Source organism: Hyla sarda, chromosome 13 (genome assembly GCF_029499605.1).
Source record: "Hyla sarda isolate aHylSar1 chromosome 13, aHylSar1.hap1, whole genome shotgun sequence".
NCBI classification, from domain to species: Eukaryota; Metazoa; Chordata; class Amphibia; order Anura; family Hylidae; genus Hyla; species Hyla sarda.
The window spans coordinates 46,870,054-46,892,220 of NC_079201.1; the positions used below are offsets into that span (position 1 = coordinate 46,870,054).

Sequence of the window (22,167 nt, forward strand, 5' to 3'; positions counted from 1 at the left end):
ACACAGTGTGTCGGAGATACAAAATGGGGCAGCCTTTAGCTGGTGTCTAGTCCTGGTACAGGTAAATGGCAGTTGAGAACCACACTATACAGTAGGGAGGCGCTACAAAACAGCAAATCCGTGCATACTTCAAAAGTATTGGAGTTTTACCAGTGAAATGCTCATTCTGATTGGTTGAAATTTCCAGCCATTCAGACAAGTCACCGGTATGGACTATTTCTGGTATAATGTGGAGTATGCTTTCAAGTTAAAATGGTCCACCATGTGCCGATCATGAAGTGCTGCTCAAGTGTCAGGGTAGGCTGTACGATCTAATATATATATATATATATATACACTTGTGTAATGCACATGTACTTCATTAATCCAATAGAATGATTGCTTATTAAAAGTTTGTAGAGGGGAGTGTTAAAGGGGTACTCTGGTGGAAAACCTTTTTTCTTTTAAATCAACTGGTGCCAGAAAGTTAAACAGATTTGTAAATTACTTCTATTAAAAAAATCTTAATCCTTCCAGTACTTATTAGCTGTTGATAGAGATGAGCGAACTTACAGTAAATTCGATTCGTCACGAACTTCTCGGCTTGGCAGTTGATTACTTTTCCTGCATAAATTAGTTAAGCTTTCAGGTGCTCCGATGGGCTGGAAAAGGTGGATACAGTCCTAGGAGACTCTTTCCTAGGACTGTATCCACCTTTTCCAGCCCACCGGAGCACCTGAAGGCTGAACTAATTTACGCAGGATAAGTCATCAACTGCCGAGCCGAGAAGTTCGTGACGAATCGAATTTACTGTAAGTTCGCTCATCTCTAGCTGCTGAATACTACAGAGGAAATTATTTTCTTTTTGGAACACAGAGCTGTCTGCTGACATCACAAGCACAGTGCTCTCTGCTGACATCTCTGTCCATTTTAAAAACTGTCCAGAGTAGGAGAAAATCTCCATAGCAAACATATGCTGCTCTGGACAGTTCCTAAAATAGACAGAGATGTCAGCAGAGAGCACTGTGCTCGTGATGTCAGTTGAAAGCTCTGTGATGATTAAATAGATCCCTGTTACACAGACCACCCGGCCTACTTTTATACTTGTAAGTAGAATATACATTAAAGTATCCTTTATGTATCCTGAAATGCTGTGTTTTCCCTGAAAATCTTACATTTTCCAACCTCATTCCTAAGAACACTTTTATGAGAAAAGATCACTCATTATTGTTACTTACCATGTGACCTGAACAAGAGACAGAGGTACAGCTGTTGCATATATAGCAAGGTCTCCATACAGATATACAATGATGCACAAATAAAACAGGTTTACACCAACTGTAAGAAAAAGACAGAATGATGACTTCAAACAAGCACTCCAGGTGTTTTTGTGTCTATATCATGCACCCTAACCATCACTAGTCATACAGCGCCATCTAATTTGGTCATGTGATCACCAGTATGACCCACGGAAAGTTACATGGGATAGTAAGAACTGAAATACATAGTTAAAACAAAAAAGACCAAAAGAACTGTTAACTTTTAAATTACACAGGTTAGGATGAAAGGTAATATGCTCACCTTGTAGTGTTGTACTTAAAGGGGTACTCCGGTGGAATTTTTTTTTTTTTTTAAATCAACTGGTGCCAGAAAGTTAAACAGATTTGTAAATTACTTCTATTAAAAAATCTTAATCCTTCTAGTACTTATTAGCTGCTGAATACTACAGAGGAAATTCTTCTCTTTTTGGAACACAGTGCTCTCTGCTGAATCACGAGCACAGTGCTCTCTGCTCTCTTTCCAGACTGGAAATATGGCAGTCAGAATAACTTTCTGGATCAACACCCTGTCAATAAATCTAATATACATAACTTGTAATATTATATTTTTCAAGAAAAACATTTAGGCCCCCCTTAAACTTGTTGAGTCAGACATCACAACATCATGTGGCAGAGCGTTTCATAGTCTCACTGCTCTTACAGTAAAGAATCCCCATTTTTGAAGCCTTCTTTCTTCTAGGACGTAGAGGATGCCTTCTTGTAATTTTTACTGACCTGGGTATAAAATGATGACTAGAAAAAACATACTGTCCATTCATATATTTGTACAACATGACCAAATGGCCCCTAAAACATCTTTTTTCCAAACTAAATAACCCCAAGCTTGATAACCTGTCATGGTATGCTAATCCACCCCTTCCCCCTCCTGGGTAGCCCTCCTTTGCACCCTCTCCAGTTCAGCCATGTCCTTCTTATATACATGGGCACAAAATTGGACACAGTTCTCCATGTGTGGTCTGACTGATGATTTATACAGAGGCAAAACTATGTTCTTGTCATACAAGGATATCAGAAACACATACAGCACACCTTTGCTAGGGGCGTTAAGGAACTATAATACTGTTCAGTAAACTGGGTGGTGAAGCCTCAAATAGATAATGCTGCCGTCATGGTAGTAAATGTTGGCACCCCAGAAATTTTTCTAGAAAATGAAGTATTTCTCACAGAAAAGGATTGTAGTAACACATTATGCTATGCAGATGTTTATTACCTTTGTGTTTATTGGAACTAAACCAAAAAAAGGGAGGAAAAAAAGCAAATTGGACATAGTGGCCCTTATTTACTAAGAGTGTTGTGTAAGTTTCTTTGTGGGTTTTAATTCCCTACAATTTTTTTTCCACTGTATTTACTAAGGTTTCCCTACATTTTGCTTTTTTTTTTTTTTACACATGCTCTGATCTGTAGGGTTTTCCTCAGCTCAAATCCACCACATTTTATGTGGAAACCTTAGTAAATATATGTTGGGTTTTTGTGAAAATGTTGGGAACACGTCCCTTTTCGGAAACCACATCCCCTTTTCCCAGCAGTCACGCCCCTTTTTCGAGTTTTCTTAGCATAATGGAGAGTTAGTCAGGGTTTTTTCAATTCTGGCGACAAAACATGTCGGGTTTGCAATAGTAAATGAGGGCCAATGTCACACCAAACTCCAAAAATGGTCTGGACAAAATTATTGGCACCCTTAACTTAAAGGGGTTATCCAGGAAAAAAAAATTGTAATAAATCAACTGGATCCAGAAAGTTAAACAGATTTTTTAATTACTTCTATTAAAAAATCTTAATCCTTTCAGTTCTTATGAGCTGCTGAAGTTAAGTTGTTCTTTTCTGTCTAAGTGCTCTCTGATGACACATGTTTCGGGAACTGTCCAGAGTATAAGCAAATCCCATAGAAAACCTCTTCTACTCTGTGCAGTTCCTGAGACAAGCAGAGATGTCAGCAGAGAGCACTGTTGCCAGACAGAAAGCAACTCATCTTTAGCAGCTGATAATTTTTGGAAGGATTAAGATTTTTTTAATAGAAGTAATTTACAAGTCTGTTTAACTTTCTGGAGCAAGAAAGTTTTTTTCTCCTGGAATACCCCTTTAATACTTGGTTGCACACCCTTGGAAAAAATAACCGAAATCAGTCGCTTCCTATAACCATCAATAAGTTTCTTACACCTCTTAGGTGGAAAGTTGGACCACTCCTACTTTGCAAACTGCTCCAAGTCTCTCTTATTGGAAGGGCGCCTTTTCCCATCAACAATTTTAAGATCTCTCCACAGGTGATTTAGATCTGGACTCGTTGTTGGCCACTTCAGAACTCTCCAACGCTTTGTTGCCATCCATTTCTGAGTGCTTTTTGACGTATGTTTGGGGTCACTGACCTGCTGGAAGACCCAAGATCTCGGACGCAAACCCAGCTTTCTGACACTAGGCTGTACAGTATGACCCAAAATCCATTGGTAATCCTCAGATTTCATGATGCTTTGCACACATTCAAGGCACCCAGTGACAGAGGCAGCAAAACAACCCCACAACATCATTGAACCTCCACCACATTTCTCTGTAGGTACGGTGTTCTTTTCTTTGTAGGCATCATTCCGTTTTCGGTAAACAGTAGAATGATGTGCTTTACCAAAAAGCTGTATCTTGGTCTCATCTGTCCACAAGACGTTTTCCCAGAAGGATTTTGGCTTACTGAAGTTCATTTTGGCAAAATGTAGTCTTGCTTTTTATGTCTCTGTGTCAGCAGTGGGGTCCTCCTGGGTCTCCTGCCATAGCGTTTCATTTCATTTAAATGTCGATGGATAGTTCGCACTGACACTGATGCTCCATGAGCCTGCAGGACAGCTTAAATATCTTTGGAACTTGTTTGGGGCTGCTTATCCACCATCCGGACTATTCTGCATTGACACCTTTTATCAATTTTTCTCTTCCGTCCACGCCCAGGGAGATTAGCTACAGTGCCATGGTTTGCAAACTTCTTGATAATGTTGCGCACTGTGGACAAAGGCAAATCTAGATCTCTGGAGATAGACTTGTAACCTTTCTGTTGTCCATGCTTAGTGTGGCACACACAGACACACAATGCAAAGACTAAGTGAACTTCTCAAATTTTTCTAATCTGCTTTCTGGTGTGATTTTTATATTGCCTACACCTGTTACTTTCCCCAGGTGAGTTTAAAGGAGCATCACATGCTTAACCCCTTAACGACGCAGGACGTAAATGTACGTCCTGGTGATGTGGTACTTAACGCACCAGGACGTATATTTACGTCCTGAGCATAACCGCGGGCATCGGAGCGATGCCGGCATCATGCACGGCAGGTCCCGGCTGTGGATCGCAGCCAGGGACCCGCCAGTAATGGCGGACACCCGCGATCCCGCGGATGTCCGCCATTAACCCCTCAGATGCCGTGATCAATACAGATCACGGCATCTGCAGCATCGCGATCACTTAACAGGATGATCGGATCGCCTGCAGCGCTGCCGCGGCGATCCGATCATCCTGCACGGCAGACGGAGGTCCCCTCACCTGCATCCGCTGTAAATATCCGTACTATTAAAATAAAATGTAAATGATCCCGTATGGTGAACGGCGTGAACGTAAAAACCATAAATTGTACAGCGTGAAAACAAAATCTTCCAAAATTAGCAAAATTGTGGTTTTCTTTTTAATTTCCCCACACAAATAGTATTTTTTTGGTTGCGCCATACAATTTATGGTAAAGTGAGTGATGGCATTACAAGGGACAACTGGTCGCGCAAAAAACAAGCCCTCATACTAGTCTGTGGATGAAAATATAAAAGAGTTATGATTTTTTGAAGGGGAGGAGGAAAAAACGAAAGCGTAAAAATAAAATTGTCTGAGTCCTTAAGGTCCAAATGGGCTGAGTCCTTAAGGGGTTAAACCAATCTTATTTTTCCACAATTTTGAAAGGGTGCCAATAATTTTGTCCAGCCCATTTTTGGAGTTTGGTGTGACATTATCTCCAATTTGCTTTTTTCCCTCCTTTTTTGGTTTAGTTCCAATACACACAAAAGGAATAAACGTGTGTGTATAGCAAAACATGTGTTACTGCAATCCTTTTCTTTATTTTCTAGAAAAATTTCAGGGGTGCCAACATTTACGGCCATGACTGTATGTAATTTTACTGTAATATTACACAGTGTGTTGAAACAACAACATCTACTGTATTGAACACATAGCATTCTTGAGTTCCTGATTTCCAAGGGAAAGCAAGCCAATGGAGGCAGTGTGAGGCTGTGGGTCCTAAAATTTATGTGGATTAACTTTGACACACTCCCTACCTAAACATTGTTGCAGACCAAGTACATACCTTCATGGAAGCTGTCTTCCCTAATGGCAGTGGCCTCTCTTTAAAGGGGTACTCCGGTGGAAAACTTTTTTTTTTTTAATGAACTGGTGACAGAAAGTTAAACAGATTTGTAAATTACTTCAATTAAAAAATCTTTACCCTTCCTGTACTTTTTAGCAGCTGTATACTACAGAGGAAAATCTGTTCTTTTTCAATTTCTTTTTTGTCTTGTCCACGGTGCTCTCTGCTGACACCTCTGTCCATGTCAGGAACTGTCCAGAGAAGCATAGTTTTGCTTTAGGGATTTTCTCCTGCTCTGGACAGTTCCTGATACGGGCATCAGGTTTCAGCAGAGAGCACTGTGGACAAGACAAAAAGAAATTCAAAAAAGAACAGAATTTCCTCGGTAGCATACAGCTGCTAAAAAGTACAGGAAGGGTACAGATTTTTTTTATACAAGTAATTTACAAATCTGTTTAACTTTCTGGCACCAGTTGACTTATAAAGATCTAAAAAAAAAAAATGTTTTCCACCGGAGTACCCCTTTAATTAAGTAGGGTAATAGGTCATACTTGCCACACTGCAAAGAGGTCTTTTGGGGTGTATACTTGGAGGGGTAAGAGCTGCTCAGCTGACCAACACACTATTAGGTAGGGGTTTTTAATGTTATGGCTGATAGGTGTACAATAGAAATACAATTTCTAATACTTAAAATAGTCGGGAAATGAACTGGATCAGGTTCAGGGAAGATGTCTGGCTCTTCCAACAATCGGAAGTACTCAACATTTCACGCAAAGAATTTCCCAACATGTTATGTTCTCATAGATAATGGAATGAATGGACCCCCTATGTGACAATGGTGATGAGGAGCCATCTGCTGCCCTAACATAGCTACAGACAGCTCATATTAACTATGTATACTGTAAAATATGATTTATAGTAGCGTTTGAGCAGATATCCAGTAGTGGGTCTATAGATTATGTTATTAAGTGTATTTCTATTAACCCTCTCAAGAGCTTTAAAGGAAACCTGTCACCTAGTCTTGTGATACTTAACCACCAGCATGTCTTTATGCACCTGGGGTTGAGTGTCCAAAAACTGGTATAAAGCCCGCCTAGTTCTGTGATGTGATACAATCTTACTGGACTTGCATTCATGGCTTCAGATGAAGGAGCATTGAGCCAATATTGCCATGGAAGAGATTTTGTCATACACCATGTGATATAAGTATTAAGTTAACTTTATTTTATGAGCTGATTACAACAATAAGACTTTAGGGTGTTTTTTATTTTGCTGAATAAAAGCATGACACAATTTTAATTGCAACTGAAATCAATACTTTTTATTTTTTCCAGTGATGCAGCTGTATCAGGGGCTGTTCAATTTAAAGGACCTGTCAGACATTTTGAGCTAACACAACTGTTAACAGGCCAATACAGAGATCAGTGAGGACCGTCCTTATTCACACACCATATAAACAGAGCACAGGCAATTTTCTGCATCTATAGCATACACGTATGTCTACATACATACAATCATGGCCATTTTTCAAGAAAATTAAGTATTTCTCACAGAAAAGGATTGCAGTAACACATGTTTTGCTATACATATGTTTATTCCCTTTGTGTGTATTGGAACTAAACCAAAAAAAGGGAGAGAAAAAAAGCAAATTGGACATAATGTCACACCAAACTCCAAAAATGGGCTGAACAAAATTACTGGCACCCTTTCAAAATTGTGGATAAACAAGATTGTTTCAAGCATGTGATGCACCTTTAAACTCACCTGGGGCAAGTAACAGGTGTGGGCAATATAAAAATTCCACCTGAAAGCAGATAAAAAGGAAAGAAGGCCACTTAGTCTTTGCATTGTGTGTCTGTGTGTGCCACACTAAGCAAGGACAACAGAAAGAGGAGAAGAGGACTGTCTGACGACTTGTAACCTTGACATTGTTGATTTTTCCACAATTTTGGTTCTCAAGTCCATCTCCAGAGATCTAGATTTGCCTTTGTCCACAGTGCGCAATATTAATCAAGAAGTTTGCAACCCATGGCACTGTAGATAATCTCCCTGGGCGTGTATGGAGGAGAAAAATTTATGAAAGGTGTCAATGCAGGATAATCCAGATGGTCGATAAGCAGCCCCAAACAAGTTCCAAAGATATTTAAGCTGTCCTGCAGGCTCAGGGAGCATCAGTGTCAGTGTGAACTATCTGTTAACATTTAAATGAAATGCTGACACAGAGACATAAAAAAGCAAGACCACATTTTGCCAAAATGAACTTGAGTAAGCCAAAAATTCCTTCCGGGAAAACGTCTTGTGGACAGATGAGACCAAGATAGAGCTTTTTGGTAAAGCACATCATTCTACTGTTTACAGAATACGGAATGAGGCCTACAAAGAAAAGAACACAGTACCTACAGTGAAATATGGTGGAGGTTCAATGATGTTTTGGGGTTGTTTTGCTGCCTCTGGCACTGGGTGCCTTGAATGTGTGCAAGGTATCATGAAATCTGAGGATTACCAATGGATTTTGGGTCACACTGTACAGCCCAGTGTCAGAAAGCTGAGTTTGCATCTGAGATCTTGGGTCTTCTAGAAGGACAATGACCCCAAACATACATCAAAAAGCACCCAGAAATGGATGAAAACAAAGCACTGGAGAGTTCTGAAGTGGCCAGCAATGAGTCCAGATCTAAATCCTGAGGAGAGATCTTAAAATAGTTGTTGGGAAAAGGCGCCCTTCCAATAAGAGAGACCTGGAGCAGTTTGCAAAGGAAGAATGGTCCAACATTCCGGCTGAGAGGTGTAAGAAGCTTATTGATGGTTATAGGAAGCGACTGATTTGTTATTTTTTCCAAAGGGTGTGCAACCAAATATTAAGTTAAGGGTGCCAATAATTTTGTCCAGCCCATTTTTGGAATTTGGTGTGACATTATGCTCAATTTGCTTTTTTCCTACCTTTTTTTGGTTTAGTTCCAATACACACAAAGGGAATAAACATGTGTACAGCAAAACATGTGTTACTGCAATCCTTTTCTGTGAGAAATACTTCACTTTCTTGAAAAAATTTCAGGGGTGCCAACATTTACGGCCATGACTGTACCCCCTATCTCATACAAATGTACTGAGTGCAACTGTATTCATGAGTCTCCTATATATCTTATTTTAGATCCCTGCTATGCCCAATCCATCTGCAACTGTCCACACGTCTACTACTTACCCTCTCCTATAACCCAAGTGAGGACAATCTTCTGTACGCACATCAACATATCCACATATGGATGCACATGTAACCCCCGCTAAGTATTCTCTATTAATCCCTGAGGAGCTACCTGTATTAATACAGAGTAGCGAAACGCGTTAGATGTGGATGTATATGGTATTATTCAATTATGCATAATGCTATCTAATTGGTTATGTACGGAAATATATGTTCATGTTTAATTGATGAATGCTGGAACATACACACACATACATACACAGTGGGGGAGAGTTATCAAAACTTGTGTAGAGGAAAAGTTGTGCAGTTGCCCATAACAACCAGATTGCTTATTTCATTTTTCACAGGCCTCTTTAAAAATGAAAGAAGCTCTCAGATTGGTTGCTATGGGCAACTGGTCAACTTTTCCTCTGGACAGGTTTTGATAAATCTCTCCCATTGAGGATGATTTATCAAACAGTGTAAGAGAAAAACTGGAGAGATTTTTCCACAGCAGCCAATCACAGCTCAGCTAACAAGCTGATGTAAAGTGAAAGCTGAGCTGTGATTGGTTGCTGTGGAAAATCCCCCTCAGTTTTTCTCTCACACAGTTTGAAAACGGAGAGATATATATATATTCATGTTTATTGAGATATATATATATATATATATATATATATATATATATATAGATAGATAGATAGATATATTCATGGGAACAACAATATATTCATATAAACCTTCATTTAATCTCTGGTGCATAAATGCACATATATTTGATGGATATAATATTAGTATTCGATTTTTATATGCGGTCTTGAACATTTCCTATTGTAGCAGTCAGAACCCGACAGCTGTGTTGCTATGTCTATTCTGATATAGATTTTTTTTATTCCAGATTTTATTTAATTTCATTTAAAAAGCTAATTTTACATTTCTTGCTATTCATTTTCAATTAAATCTAAGTATTATAATTGGGTAGCACGTTTATCTATGTTGTGACTAGGGATGCAACAACTAATCGATTAATCGGCAATAAATTGTCAACTATTTTTATAATCGATTGTTCGGTTGGTCGATTAGTTGGTCAGTCAGTGTACGATTATCACTATGTAAATATGCATATGTGGTCCTCGGCAGCCTGTTTAGTGAAGAGCTGGCCCAGCACACACCATCTTCTGCTTCCTGCAGCTACCATGAGTCCCCAGTTGTCAGGCTATGTGCTAAAGGCCAGACAATCGTTGCAGAAGTTGCAGCAAGTGGAAGATTGTGTGTGCTGGTGCCCTCTTCACTAAATAGGCTGCTTGGGGCACATAGGATGGACAACAGGGAATGTGCTGCTCCTATCTGGCCACAGGTAAGAAACATGGAGGGGGGTATAGTCCTTACAAGGAATAAAAAAAACATAAAAATGATTATACGTATTTAAAGGTAATCAAAAAAGGTACACCTCTCAGCCTCCACAAAGCTTAGCATCTAGCCAACCCCACAAACTCTCTCAACACACAATGCATCCCTTACCTAAAACACACGGAAGACCTTCAAGTCTGATCCCCTCCCCTCATTAACTCCCTCAATATTCTACCTCACAAATCTTCTTTTCCACTATGGTTGTTTTTATCCGATTCAAAACAATAGTCGACCAACTAATAAATAATGAAAAACAAAAAAAAAAACAAAAAAAAAAAAACATTAGTTGCAGCCCTAGTTGTGACATAATGTTTCATTGGAGAGTCAATACAGTATATACCTGACATGACAGAGAAATGTTTTTCTGGCCACCACTGCCACAAGTATCCAGAAAGCAGGATCTCATTCTTAGGTGCCCATAGGTCTGTGCATTACCAGCGTTCTGGCTCCTCCTGTCCGCTATGACTGATAGCTTGAGATCCCTCTCAGGAGACTGCTCAAGCTATCAGTCGTAGCTAAAGGGAAGGGCTTGGATACTTATTGCAGAGAGTTCAGGGTAACTAAGAAGGCGCTACCCTTTATGCACTTGCAGCAGCTGAAACCTTTCAGAATGTTTATCTTCAATGTGAAAAAAAAAATACAAATCTGATTCACAATTTCAGCTGTTTTTACTTCTTTTTTCATTCAGTGTTATGGTACATTCACATGTACCTTACTTGCTCCGGATTTCACATACAAATATCCACAGAGAATTTCAAAGCATGTAATCAGCAAATTTTTGTGCGTGAAATCAGCGCTTAGCCTTTGACAATGTTGCTCATATCCTTAATCTGTTGGTGACGGAGTGCGTACAGGTACACCCTCGCGTCCTGGTACTTATCATCAGCAGGCGTCCCGAGGCAATGCCCCCCATGTCGGCGATCGCTGCAAATCTGAATTGAATTGACCGGCGATTTGCAGGGATTCCGGGCCAATCGGGTCACTGGTGACACGATCGCCCAGAAAATAAGAATGATCGGAGCTGTCAGACAGCTCCGACCATCCTAACGGATAGGAGCGAGATTTCAGGGGTGCCACCTCTCCCTATCCCCTGCCATTGGTCGGTCAGGTTGACCAACCAATGGCAGTTGGGGGAGGGAGGGTTAAAGTTAATTTCCCCCGCCCTGCCCACTGATCGAAGTCGGGGCAGAGTGGGGGGGGAGAGGAACAAGTTTGCGACGAGGGGGGTTCGGGGGAGATAGCATCGGCTTACCGGAGCGGCGGCATTGGAGCAATGGCGGCGGCAGAGACCTCAGGCAGCAGCAGGAGGAGTGCGGCGGTGAAAAAGGCTGCAGTGAAGATCGCTGGTAAGTGATCTTCACTGTGGCCTTCTAAAAGTTGCAAAACTACAACTCCCAGCATGCCCAGACAGCCAACCTGTGTAGTGGTCTCCAAAATGTGGTTCTCCAGATGGTGCAAAACTACAACCTTCAGCATGCACTGTCTGGGCATTCTGGGAGTTGTACTTTTGCAACATCTGAAGTAGCACAGTTTGGAGACCTCTATACAGTGGTCTCAAAACCGTAGCTCTCCAAATGTTGCAAAACTACAATTCCCAGCATGCCCAGACAGTCACGGATGTTGGGCGGTGTAGTTCTGCAATATCTGGCCCTTCAGATGTTGCAGAACTACAACTCCCAGCATGCCTGGACAGTCTGGGCATGCTTGCAGCTGTAGTTTTGAAACATCTGGAGGGCTACAGTTTGGAGACCTAGCATGCCTTTTGGCGGTCAGTACATGCTGGGAGTTGTAGTTTTGCAACAGCTGTAGGCACACTGGTTGGGAAACACTGAGCTAGAGTCTGTTTCCTAACTCAGTGATTCCAACCCGTGTGCCTCCAGCTGTTGCAAAACTACAACTCCCAGACCGTACATGACGGGAGTTGTAGCAACAGCTGTAGGTACACTGGTTGGAATCACTAAGCTAGAGTCTGTTTCCTAACTCAGTGGTTCCTCACCAGTGTGCCTACAGCTGTTGCAAAACTACAACTCCCAGCATGTACAGTCTGTACAGTGCATTCTGGGAGTTGTAGTTTTGCAAAGATTTGGGGTGCCTCCCCATGTGAATGTACAGGGTACATTCACATGGGCGGGGGTTTGCAGTGGGTTTCCTTCTACAAGTTTGAGCTGCGGCAAATTTTCCATGCAGCTAAAACTCCCAGTGGAAAACTCACTGTAAACCCCCGCCCATGTGAATGTACCCTAAAAACACTACACTAACTCAAAATAAAAAAGTAAAACACTACAGATACAAATACCCCTACACAGTTACACCCCCCACCCCATCTCATATGGCAGGGTTTCGTAAATGGAGCCTCCAGCTGTTGCAAAACCACAATTCCCAGTATTGCCGGACAGCAATTGACTGTCCTAGCAGGCTGGGAGTTTTGCAACAGCTGGAGGCACCCAGTTTGGGTAACACTGCCGTAGGTTTTGGTGGAGACAAGCCCCATCCTTGTATCTGGATCCGCCCCTATTGCAAATTTCTAATTTAGGCCTCAAATGCACATGGCACTCTCTCACTTCAGAGCCCTGTCATATTTCAGGCCAACAGTTTAGGGCCACATATGGGGTATTTCCGTACTCAGGAGAAATTGTGTTTCAAATTTTGGGGGAATTTTCTCCTTTTACCCCTTATGAAAAGGAAAAATTAGGGGCTACGCCAGCACGTTAGTGTAAAAAAAATTTAAAATTTAACTAACATGCTGGTGTTGCCCCATAATTGTAACGCAATTTCTCCTGAATATGGAAATACCCCATATGTGGACGTAAAATGCTCTGCGGACGCACAACAAGGCTCAGGAGTGAGAGAGTGCCATGTACATTTGAGGCCTAAATTGGTGATTTGCACAGGGGTAGCTGAAAACAGCAGTTCTGACATGAACGCAAAAAAAAAAAAAAAAAAAAAAAAAAAAAAAAAAGTGACCCCATTTTGGAAACTACACCCCCCAAAGAATGTAACAAGGGGTATAGTGAGCCTTAACACCCCACAGGTCTTTGACGAATTTTCGTTAAATTTGGCCATGAAAATTAAAATTAGTTTATTTTCCCTGAAATCCTTGTGTTACCCCAAATTTTTCATTCTCACAAGCGGTAATAGGAAAAAAGCCTCCCAAAATTTGTAACACCATTTCTTCTGAGTATGGAAATACCCCATATCTGGATGTATAGTGCTCTGTGAGCAAACTACAGGGCTCAGAAGAGAAGGAGCGCCATTGGGCTTTTGGAGAGAGAATTAGGCTGAAATTGAAGGCTATGTGAGTTTACAAAGCCCCCATGCTGCCAGAACATTCCGTGAGGGGTGTAGTTTCCAAAATGGGGTCACATGTGGGGGGGCCACATGTGACCCCATTTTGGAAACTACACCCCTCACGGAATGTAATAAGGGGGAACAGTGAGCATTTACACCCCCCAGGTGTCTGATTTTTTGAACAGTGGTCCGTAAAAATGAAAAATTAAATTTTTCATTTGCACAGCCCACTGTTCCAAAGATTTGTCAAACGCCAGTGGGGTGTAAATGCTCACTGCACCCCGTATTACATTACCCCCCCCCTCACGTGACCCCATTTTGGAAGCTACACCCCTCACAGAATGTAATAAGGGGTGCAGTGAGCATTTACACCCCACTGGCGTTTGACAGATTCTCTCTCCAAAAGCCCAATGGCGCTCCTTCTCTTCTGAGCATTGTAGTTTGCCCGTAGAGCACTTTATATCCACATATGAGGTATTTCCATACTCAGAAGAAATAGGGTTACAAATTTTGGGGGGCTTTTTCTCCCATTACCCCTTGTGAAAATGAAAAATTTGTGAAACAAATTTTAGTGAAACATTTTTTTAATTTTTTTTTATGTCCCACTTTAACGAAAGTTTGTCAATCACCTGTGGGGTGTTAAGGCTCACTGTACCCCTTGTTACATTCCTTGAGGGGTGTAGTTTCCAAAATAGTATGCCATTTGTTTGTTTTTCTTTACTGCTCTGGCATCATGGAGGCTTCCTAAATGTGACATGCCCCCCCCCCCCCCAAAACCATTTCACAAAAAATTTGCTCTCCAAAATCCTTCCCCTTCTGAGCCGACAGAGCACTTTACATTCACATATGAGGTATTTCCTTACTCGAGAGAAAATGAATTAAAAGTTTTGGGGGGCCTTTTTACCTTTTACCCCTTGTAAAAATGAAAAAAATGGGGCTACAATAACATGTTCGTGTAAAAAAATGGAGATTTTGATTTTTCTCCTCCATTTTGCTGTCCGACTGGCTTTTTCAGTATGAAATACAGAAAATTTTCTAATGAAAGCAATTGCAAAACCAATTGGTTTTGCATGCTTTACAACATATCAAAAGTTTTTGTATCTGACAGTGCCCATTTAACAAACTTTTTGGATGTCATTTTGAATACTTTGAGGGGTGCAGTTTTCATAATGGGGTCCATAATAGGGGATTTTCAACATAAAGAAACTTAACCGGTCCCTGAAAAATTCTGATTTTGAAATTTTTTTGAAAAATTGGAAAATTGCTGCTATACTTTGAAGCCCTCTGATGTCTTCAAAAAGTAAAAACTTTATTATGCCAATATAACGTTAACATTAGAAAATAGCTAAATTTTCCATTTTTCCCTGAAATTTGGGAATTTTTCTCCAAGAAATGATGCAAGTATCGACGAAAATTAACGAAAAGTAGAACATGTCACGATAAAACAATCTCGGAATCAATTTATAAGTAAAAGCATCCCAGAGTTATAAAGTGCATAAAGTGATAGAGGTCAGATTTGAAAAAAAATTCCATCCTTAGGGTCATAATGGGCTCAGTCCCCAAGGGGTTAATCTTATCTATTTCTCATGTTTCTAACAAATTAACTTCAAGAACTAACCATTAATTTGCTCTTCAATAAAATCAGGTGGCAGGTGCATTATTATGAGATAATCAATGTTAAAAGGGAACCAAGCATCAGATTTTACCATATATATAACGCGTGGCAAAATGTTAATCCTCACCATCCATGCAGGATGTTCCTGTTCCCAGGGATGGTGAGGATGTGAAGTTTGTAAGTCTACACCACCCCAGTAAATAGTCCCCTGGGCAGGGAGCTATACTTATCTCGTCCCATCCGCTGCGCCATAATGCCCTCTTCCTAAGCAGACGGAGTAGAGCGGTGACCCGGCCTGTCAATCACACGGAGAGGGCATGTTTACAGTGAAGCTGATGCTTGGTTCCATTACTTTACAGTAACCTGTCAAATTGTTATGTCTATGTTTTTCCAAATGCAATCATGCATCATACCTTTATTAAAAAACATCGAAGCCATCTGCCCCATTTCCACTCGCTCCACAATTTCATATGGGTTGGATAAACCACGATGCTCTGAATATATAAGTAAAAATATTTTACTTTTTCTTAGTCAAAAGAAAAAAAAGTACTATACATCATGCAAATAATGAATGCAACCACAATATTTGCTAGACTGATACTCACGCACTGAAAGGATAGGGCGGATTTCAGAATTTTCATACCCATCTGGAGACAGGGATTCATTATCAGAGTTTTCAGAAGATTCTGCTTCCTAAAAAAGAGACAATTTGTCAGAGACTAAAAGACCTGGGTAAAAGGTATTAAAACAAGAAATATATTATATATGGATGTAAAAGAACATGTGAAATAAATATATATATACACACACACACAAAAAAATATATATTTTTTGCCCTCCAGTTTTTGCACAGAATTCAAATCAAATATACTCTTTAAGGCTGGGTTCACACCATTTTTTGTCCAAAGGGGGCCAGATCCAGCTGGGGGATGGGAAAACGGGGCGCTCCCGTATCCCAGCCGGACCCGGCCCCCATCCCATTAATTTGAATGAGTCGACTGGAGTCAGATAGTGACTCCGGTCGGCTTATTTTTACCCCATACCCGGTTTTCTGGCCGGACTGAAAACCGCAGCATACCAAGGTTTTCAGTCAGACCAGAAAACCGCATACAGGGTAAAAATGAGCCGACAGGAGTCACTATTTGACTTCGGTCGGCTCATTTAAATGAATGAGATGGGGGCTGGGTCCGGCTGGGATATAAGAGTGCCTGGTTTTCCCATCCCCCAGCTGGATCCAGTCCCCGTATGGACAAAACTTAGTGTGAATGCAGCCTAAAAAAAGGGCTTTGTCTATTAATTCAAGTTATCCTCTATCCTCACCCTGGGAAGGAGAGGAAGAGGAGGGAATAGAAAGGGGAGGACGAAGTGCGACCAAGAGATCACTAAGGCGTCCACGGCCAGAGCCAGAGGATCGCGGGACTTTGGGACAAACTTTCTGGTTGTGGCAAAATGCGAAGGGGTCTACGTCCCCCAGAGGTTGCAGATTTCCGCAAACACCTCCGGATAAAGGGACCACTCGCTGGGGTCGGCAGAGGAGCGGCTGAGGACATACGCTTTCCAATTGTCAACCCCGGAATGGAGGGAACTCTGAGTTCCGCCCAGAGCATGATCCTGGAGACCTCGGACATCGCTGCAGGGCTGCGAGTGCCGCCCTGGCAATTGACATACGCCACAGCTGTACAGGACGGGACCTGGAGAAGGCAAAAAGGTAAATTGCCCAGAGTTCCAGGATTTCTATGGTGTGAACAGCTTCCTGAGAGGACCAATGGCCCTGGACCGTCCGATCCCATCCGGCGGGAGCCCAACCCGGGCGGCCGCCGTGTCGAACTGGAGTCCCAAGAAGATCAGGGATTGGGTGGGAGTCAGGTTGGACTTTTCCTGGTTGATCACCCAGCCAAAATGTGACAAGGTCTGTAGAGTGAGGCGAAGACTCTCCCGATTCTGGTCCCTGGTTGGAGCCTTGATCAGGAGGTCGTCCAGATAAGGGATCACGGACACACCCAGGGCACGAAGGATGGTGTTCACCACTGCCAGGACCTAGGTGAAGACCCTTGGGGTCATGGCCAGGCCGGAAGGAAGGGCCACAAACTGAAAATGGCCCTCCTGACGGCGAAGCGGAGATACCACTGATGAGCCGGAAAAATTGGGACGTGAAGACATGCGTCCCGGATATCCACCGATGAAAGAAACTCTCCTTGATCCATGGAGGCCACCACCACCACCCAGAGAGACTCCATACGGAAATGACGCAGGAGGAGGTGGCGGTTGAGGAGCTTCAGATCCAGTATAGGGTGGACGGGACCCCTTTTTTGGGGATGACAAAAAGATTTGAGTAGAACCCTGAAAAACGCTCTCCCTGGGAGGAACTGGGACGATCCCTCCCTGAGCGAGAAGGGTCTGAAGTGCGACCCGAAAGGCCGCCACCAAGAAGGAGAACGAGGAGGTCGAGAATGGAAAAAGCGGTCCCCTGGAAAGGAAGCAAACTCGATCAGATAGCCGTCGGAAATGACATCTTGGACCCAAGAGTCCTGCACCTGGGCAAGCCAAATGTCACGGAACTGGGACAAACGACCTCCCACCCGAAAAGAATTCCCAGGTGAGGGCGTCCCTTCAGGCGGATTGAGGCTTACGGTGCCCGACTTGGGTGCAAAGAGGCCTGAACGGTTATCAGACTTCCAGGAAGGATGTGCCTTGAAGGAAGGAGCCTTCCTATCCTGTGAGGGCACTGTCCTGGCTGCCCGAGCCAAAGGACCGAAAGGAGGTTGACTTCTGGCGGGACTCGGTACGGCGTGACTTGTTTTGCGGTAGTAAGGAGTTCTTACCTCCAGTAGCCTTAGAGATAATCTCGTCCAGGTGTTTACCAAAGAGTCAGGTCTCGGAGAAAGGAAGCTCTGTGAGAGACTTCTTAGAGTTGGCATCGGCGTCCCAAGCCTTCCTTCAGGCACATGGATTACCTGAAGCAAAAGCCGTACAATGGCCAGACTGCAAGGAAGCAGAGCACAAGTAGTCTCCAGCATTGGACAGTTGAAGTGCAAGATCCGCCAGATCTTCTGAATATGCCCTGGCGGAGTTGGGAAACTCAGACAGACAGGGCCTTGGACACCCGAGCAGACGCGAAAGCGGGAAGCAAGGATGAACCAGTCACTTCAAAGGCAAACTTGGCCAGATTCTCAATCCTATTGTCCGCTGGATCCTTAAAGGAGGCCGCATCCGCCAATGGTAGAGTAGTCAATTTTGACAGACGGGAAACTGGAGGATCCACAGCAGGCGGTGTTGTCCATTTCAAAATCAAGTCCTGGGAAAATGGAAACTGCACCGGAACCCCCTTAGTCCCTTTGAAGTGTTTGTTTGTATGCTTCCATGCTGCTTCCAGTAAGGAGTCAAATTCAGCAGAAACCGCATGCTTTGGCGGAACATCCTGGGAGGAAGGCCCAGGAGGGCAGGGCCGCGCAGTGGTGCAGGCGGGACAGGTGGATTCAGCAGAACAACCAGGCATTTTACTTTTGCAGCCCACACAAGAGTAATAAGTGACCAGGGCTGCAGTGGCCTGTCTGGAGAGGGGGGGGGGGGGGGGGGGAAGAGGTCAGACAGCAATGAAAATGGAGCAGTCTCACCTGGTTTCTGTGTCCCTCAGATGGAGAGGAGATGCAGCTGTAACTGGAAGAGCAGGCACTCTGTCCAGGCAGGGAGAGAGAGAGGAAGTTACAGGAGCCAGGCTGGCCCTCATTGGAGGAAAGAAGGAGGAAGCCCTCGGGAATGACCCCTGCACACCTGATAGAAGGACAGTAACCCCCAGTGCCCACGCTGAAAAACGATAGGCCGGCTAGGAGAAGGAGGCAGGAGACCCACGGAAATGCCCGGCTGACGGTGAATGGGCGGAGCTAAAGGCTGCAGCCTGTTCCTCAATTTATAATTCCCCACCGCTCGTTCGCGGAGGTGGCCAAAAACGAAAGAAAACTGCCGGCCAAGCTCTATTTGCACAGCCGCAGGCAGAAAACAGTGCACAGAGGCTCAATACAAGTGCTGGTCAGTGCACCGCCCGCCGCACCATGAGGGAGACTGCGGAGCTCAGGGAGAAATGTGTTGGCTCCGGCAACAGAAAGTATGTGGATGACCGAGCAGGAGAAGGTTTTCTAGCAGAGTGAGCCCAGATAATGGTACTCCAGAGGTTGCCAGAATAAGGTAGATGATCCCCAAGGAGGGAAGAGGGGGGGGTAAAAAATGCTCACTCTGTCCCGGAAAATTAACATACCTAGTGAAGTCTTCAGCCAGCCTTTGAAGCCTGCATCATGCTGTGCTGATACAGCATGACGAGCATGTAGAAAGGAGGACCTGGACCCAAGGTACACCCCGGGCACTGGCCAGTGGCAAGAAGGGGTTGACAGTGCATACTCTATGCGTGGAGCCGACCGAGAAACCGTATATGTATGTCTCAAACAGAAAGAAAAGAAACAAAGATAGATAGAAAGATAGATAGGATGGATGCAGCACAATGCAAAATTATAATTTTCTCTGGTTTTACTATTGGTAGATGTGTTTGAGTAAAATTAACAGTTTTGTTTAAAGGAGTAGTCTACTGAAAAGTATCTTGAGTCAGCCTATCACCGGCCGCAGCGATGTCCCGCCTCGGCGGGTGAGAGGCTGAGCACAGTGCGACAATCCATGCACATGGAAGAAGAAAGAGGACCAGGCCGGAGGACTGAACAGTTGCAGATTTTAGCTTCAATTTTTTTGTGTGCCAGAAGTGGCCTAAAGCAATGTGACAGATTAGTGGAGAGCATGCCAAGACGCATGCTGTGATTAAAAATCAGGGTTATTTCCCCAAATATTGATTTCTGAAGTCTTCCTATGTTTAAACATTAGTATTTTTTTGGTAAAAAATAAATATGAAGATATATTTTTTTCATTATTTGAAATCAGAAAACAACGCATACCGTTTTTGGTTTGACCAATTGTCAATTTCTACAATTAATCCGTGAAGGCCAAAACCAGTTTTATCCTTGAGGAAACAGCTAATTTTCATAGCAATGATTAGTTAGATTGGTGATCTGCTGGTATAGTCTGCTAAATCAGGCTCTAACAGCAGATCACCGCGGGACCTGAACATGCTGTATGAGAAGGACTCTGGCTGCCAGGAAAAACACAGTCACATTAGGGGGGCGGGGTGCAGATAAGCAGGTAACAGACACCACTCATGTCAGAAACTTCTTATATACTGGCATTTAAAAGGTAAGTGACAAACATCACCATGACCACCGTCATTTACTGTGAGTGGCAATTCCTGCGCTCGCCACAAACTTACTGTACAATGCGAAATACATGTACATTAATGTGCACCAAGGACAAGGCAGCATTGACATACATGTACATTGCATGTCCTCTAGGAGTTAAAAACTCTAAATTAAAATATTTTTACAGTAGTTATACATTAACGCTTAAATGATTTTTTTTTGTCCCTTTTACTGTCAGATCTTTCCATAACCGTGCACGTTCCAAACTTTATGACTTTAGACTCTGGAAAAAACAAAGCAAAAGAAAAAAAAAATGTAAATATAACACAAATACAAAGGCATACATGCATTAGCATTAGGTTAGAAGTGCATACTCCTGCAATTTTTTTTTTTTTTAAATCAACCGACTAAATACATAAAGAAAAACAAGAAAAGAACAGTTAATAAATAAATAAATAAATAAAAAAAATCGGTCAGAAAGGGTTAAATGAATAGCGGGTGGGTTTAAAAGATCAATGTACGCCTCTGTCACCGAATTATATACAGTGATTCCTCAACTTTCAATGGCCTCAACATACTGGACCATTGTAACTTGAAACCAGACTCAACATACAATGTACAGAGAGTCCAGATCTATGAAACATATCAATGGCTGGAAGAAACGACCAATTACAATGGACATTTCACTAGTAAAACCCCTGTATTCCTGAAGTGCATGCACTGACTGGCTGTCTGGTAGCGCCCCCTACAGTACAGGGAGGTACTACATGTTCTGTACTACTCTTTACCTGTGCCAGGGATAGCTGCTCCAGGTGAGGGCAGCTCCATTTTAGTTTTTTTGGACATTCCGTGTACTGTACAGGACCCTGAAGACGCTCCTGTCCTCTACATAGACAGTGATTTATAGCTTCTAGCAGCTCTTGCTTACTTTTATATGTAAGGATTTGCTTTATCTATATTAGTTATCTACTTATTTTTCTTTAATCCTCACTTTTTCCTATTTTTGGAGGACATTTTGGTGGCTTCAGTACCAAATACCAGGTTTCCATAGCGTTCTGGTCTCAACGTACAATGGTTTCAACATACAATATTAATCGGTTCCAGGATGACCATTGTAACTTGAGGGACCACTGTATGTATGTGTGTATATAATAAATATATATATATATATATATATATATATATATATATATATATATATATATATATATATATATATATATATATATATATATATATATATATTTTTTTTTTTTTTTTTTTTTATCAACCCCTTAAGGACTTAGCCCATTTGGGCCTTAAAGGGGTATTCCAGGAAAAAACTTTTTTTATATATATCAACTGGCTCTAGAAAGTTAAACTGATTTGTAAATGACTTCTATCAAAATTTTTTAATCCTTTCAGTACTTATGAGCGTCTGAAGTTAAGGTTGTTCTTTCTCTCCAAGTGCTCTCTGATGACATGTGTCTCGGGAACCGCTCAGTTTAGAAGAGGTTTGCTATGGGGATTTGCTTCTAAACTGGGCGTTTCCTGAGACACGTGTCATCAGAGAACACAGACAGAAAAGAACAACCTTAACTTCAGAAGCTCATAAGTACTGAAAGGATTAAGATTTTTTTAATAGAAGTAATTTACAAATCAGTTTAACTTTCTGGAGCCAGTTGATATATAAAAAAAAGTTATTTCCTGGATAACCCCTTTAAGGACTTTTGCCTTGCCTTCAAAAAAATCATAGCTCTTTTATATTTTCATCCACAGACTAGTATGAGGGCTTGTTTTTTGCGCGACCAGTTGTCCCTTGTAA

General features: G+C 42.3%; 2 protein-coding genes across 6 annotated transcripts in view; both read right to left on the minus strand.

Annotated features, from left to right (window-relative positions):
- Positions 1-22,167, minus strand: part of TMEM104 (transmembrane protein 104) — a 63,190-nt gene that overhangs the window by 13,433 nt on the left and 27,590 nt on the right. For all 5 annotated transcript variants that reach the window (XM_056550106.1, XM_056550109.1, XM_056550107.1 and 2 more), the window contains 3 exons: positions 15,738-15,825; positions 15,546-15,626; positions 1,218-1,317 (listed from right to left, as the gene is read on the minus strand). In XM_056550106.1, coding sequence (XP_056406081.1) covers positions 1,218-1,317; positions 15,546-15,626; positions 15,738-15,825 — 269 coding nt within the window. The remainder of the gene's footprint in view (positions 1-1,217; positions 1,318-15,545; positions 15,627-15,737; positions 15,826-22,167) is intronic.
- Positions 16,327-20,921, minus strand: LOC130297543 (uncharacterized). The gene is made up of 2 exons (XM_056550112.1): positions 20,232-20,921; positions 16,327-20,180 (listed from the first exon to the last, which is right to left on the minus strand). The coding sequence occupies exon 2, from the start codon at positions 18,147-18,149 to the stop codon at positions 17,190-17,192; it is 960 nt and encodes a 319-aa protein (XP_056406087.1). The 5' UTR covers positions 18,150-20,180; positions 20,232-20,921; the 3' UTR covers positions 16,327-17,189.

What these genes read in the sequence shown, in the direction of transcription:
- LOC130297543 (XM_056550112.1), bottom strand. Translation starts at nt 18,149, where the DNA reads ATGCTGGAGACTACTTGTGCTCTGCTTCCTTGCAGTCTGGCCATTGTA.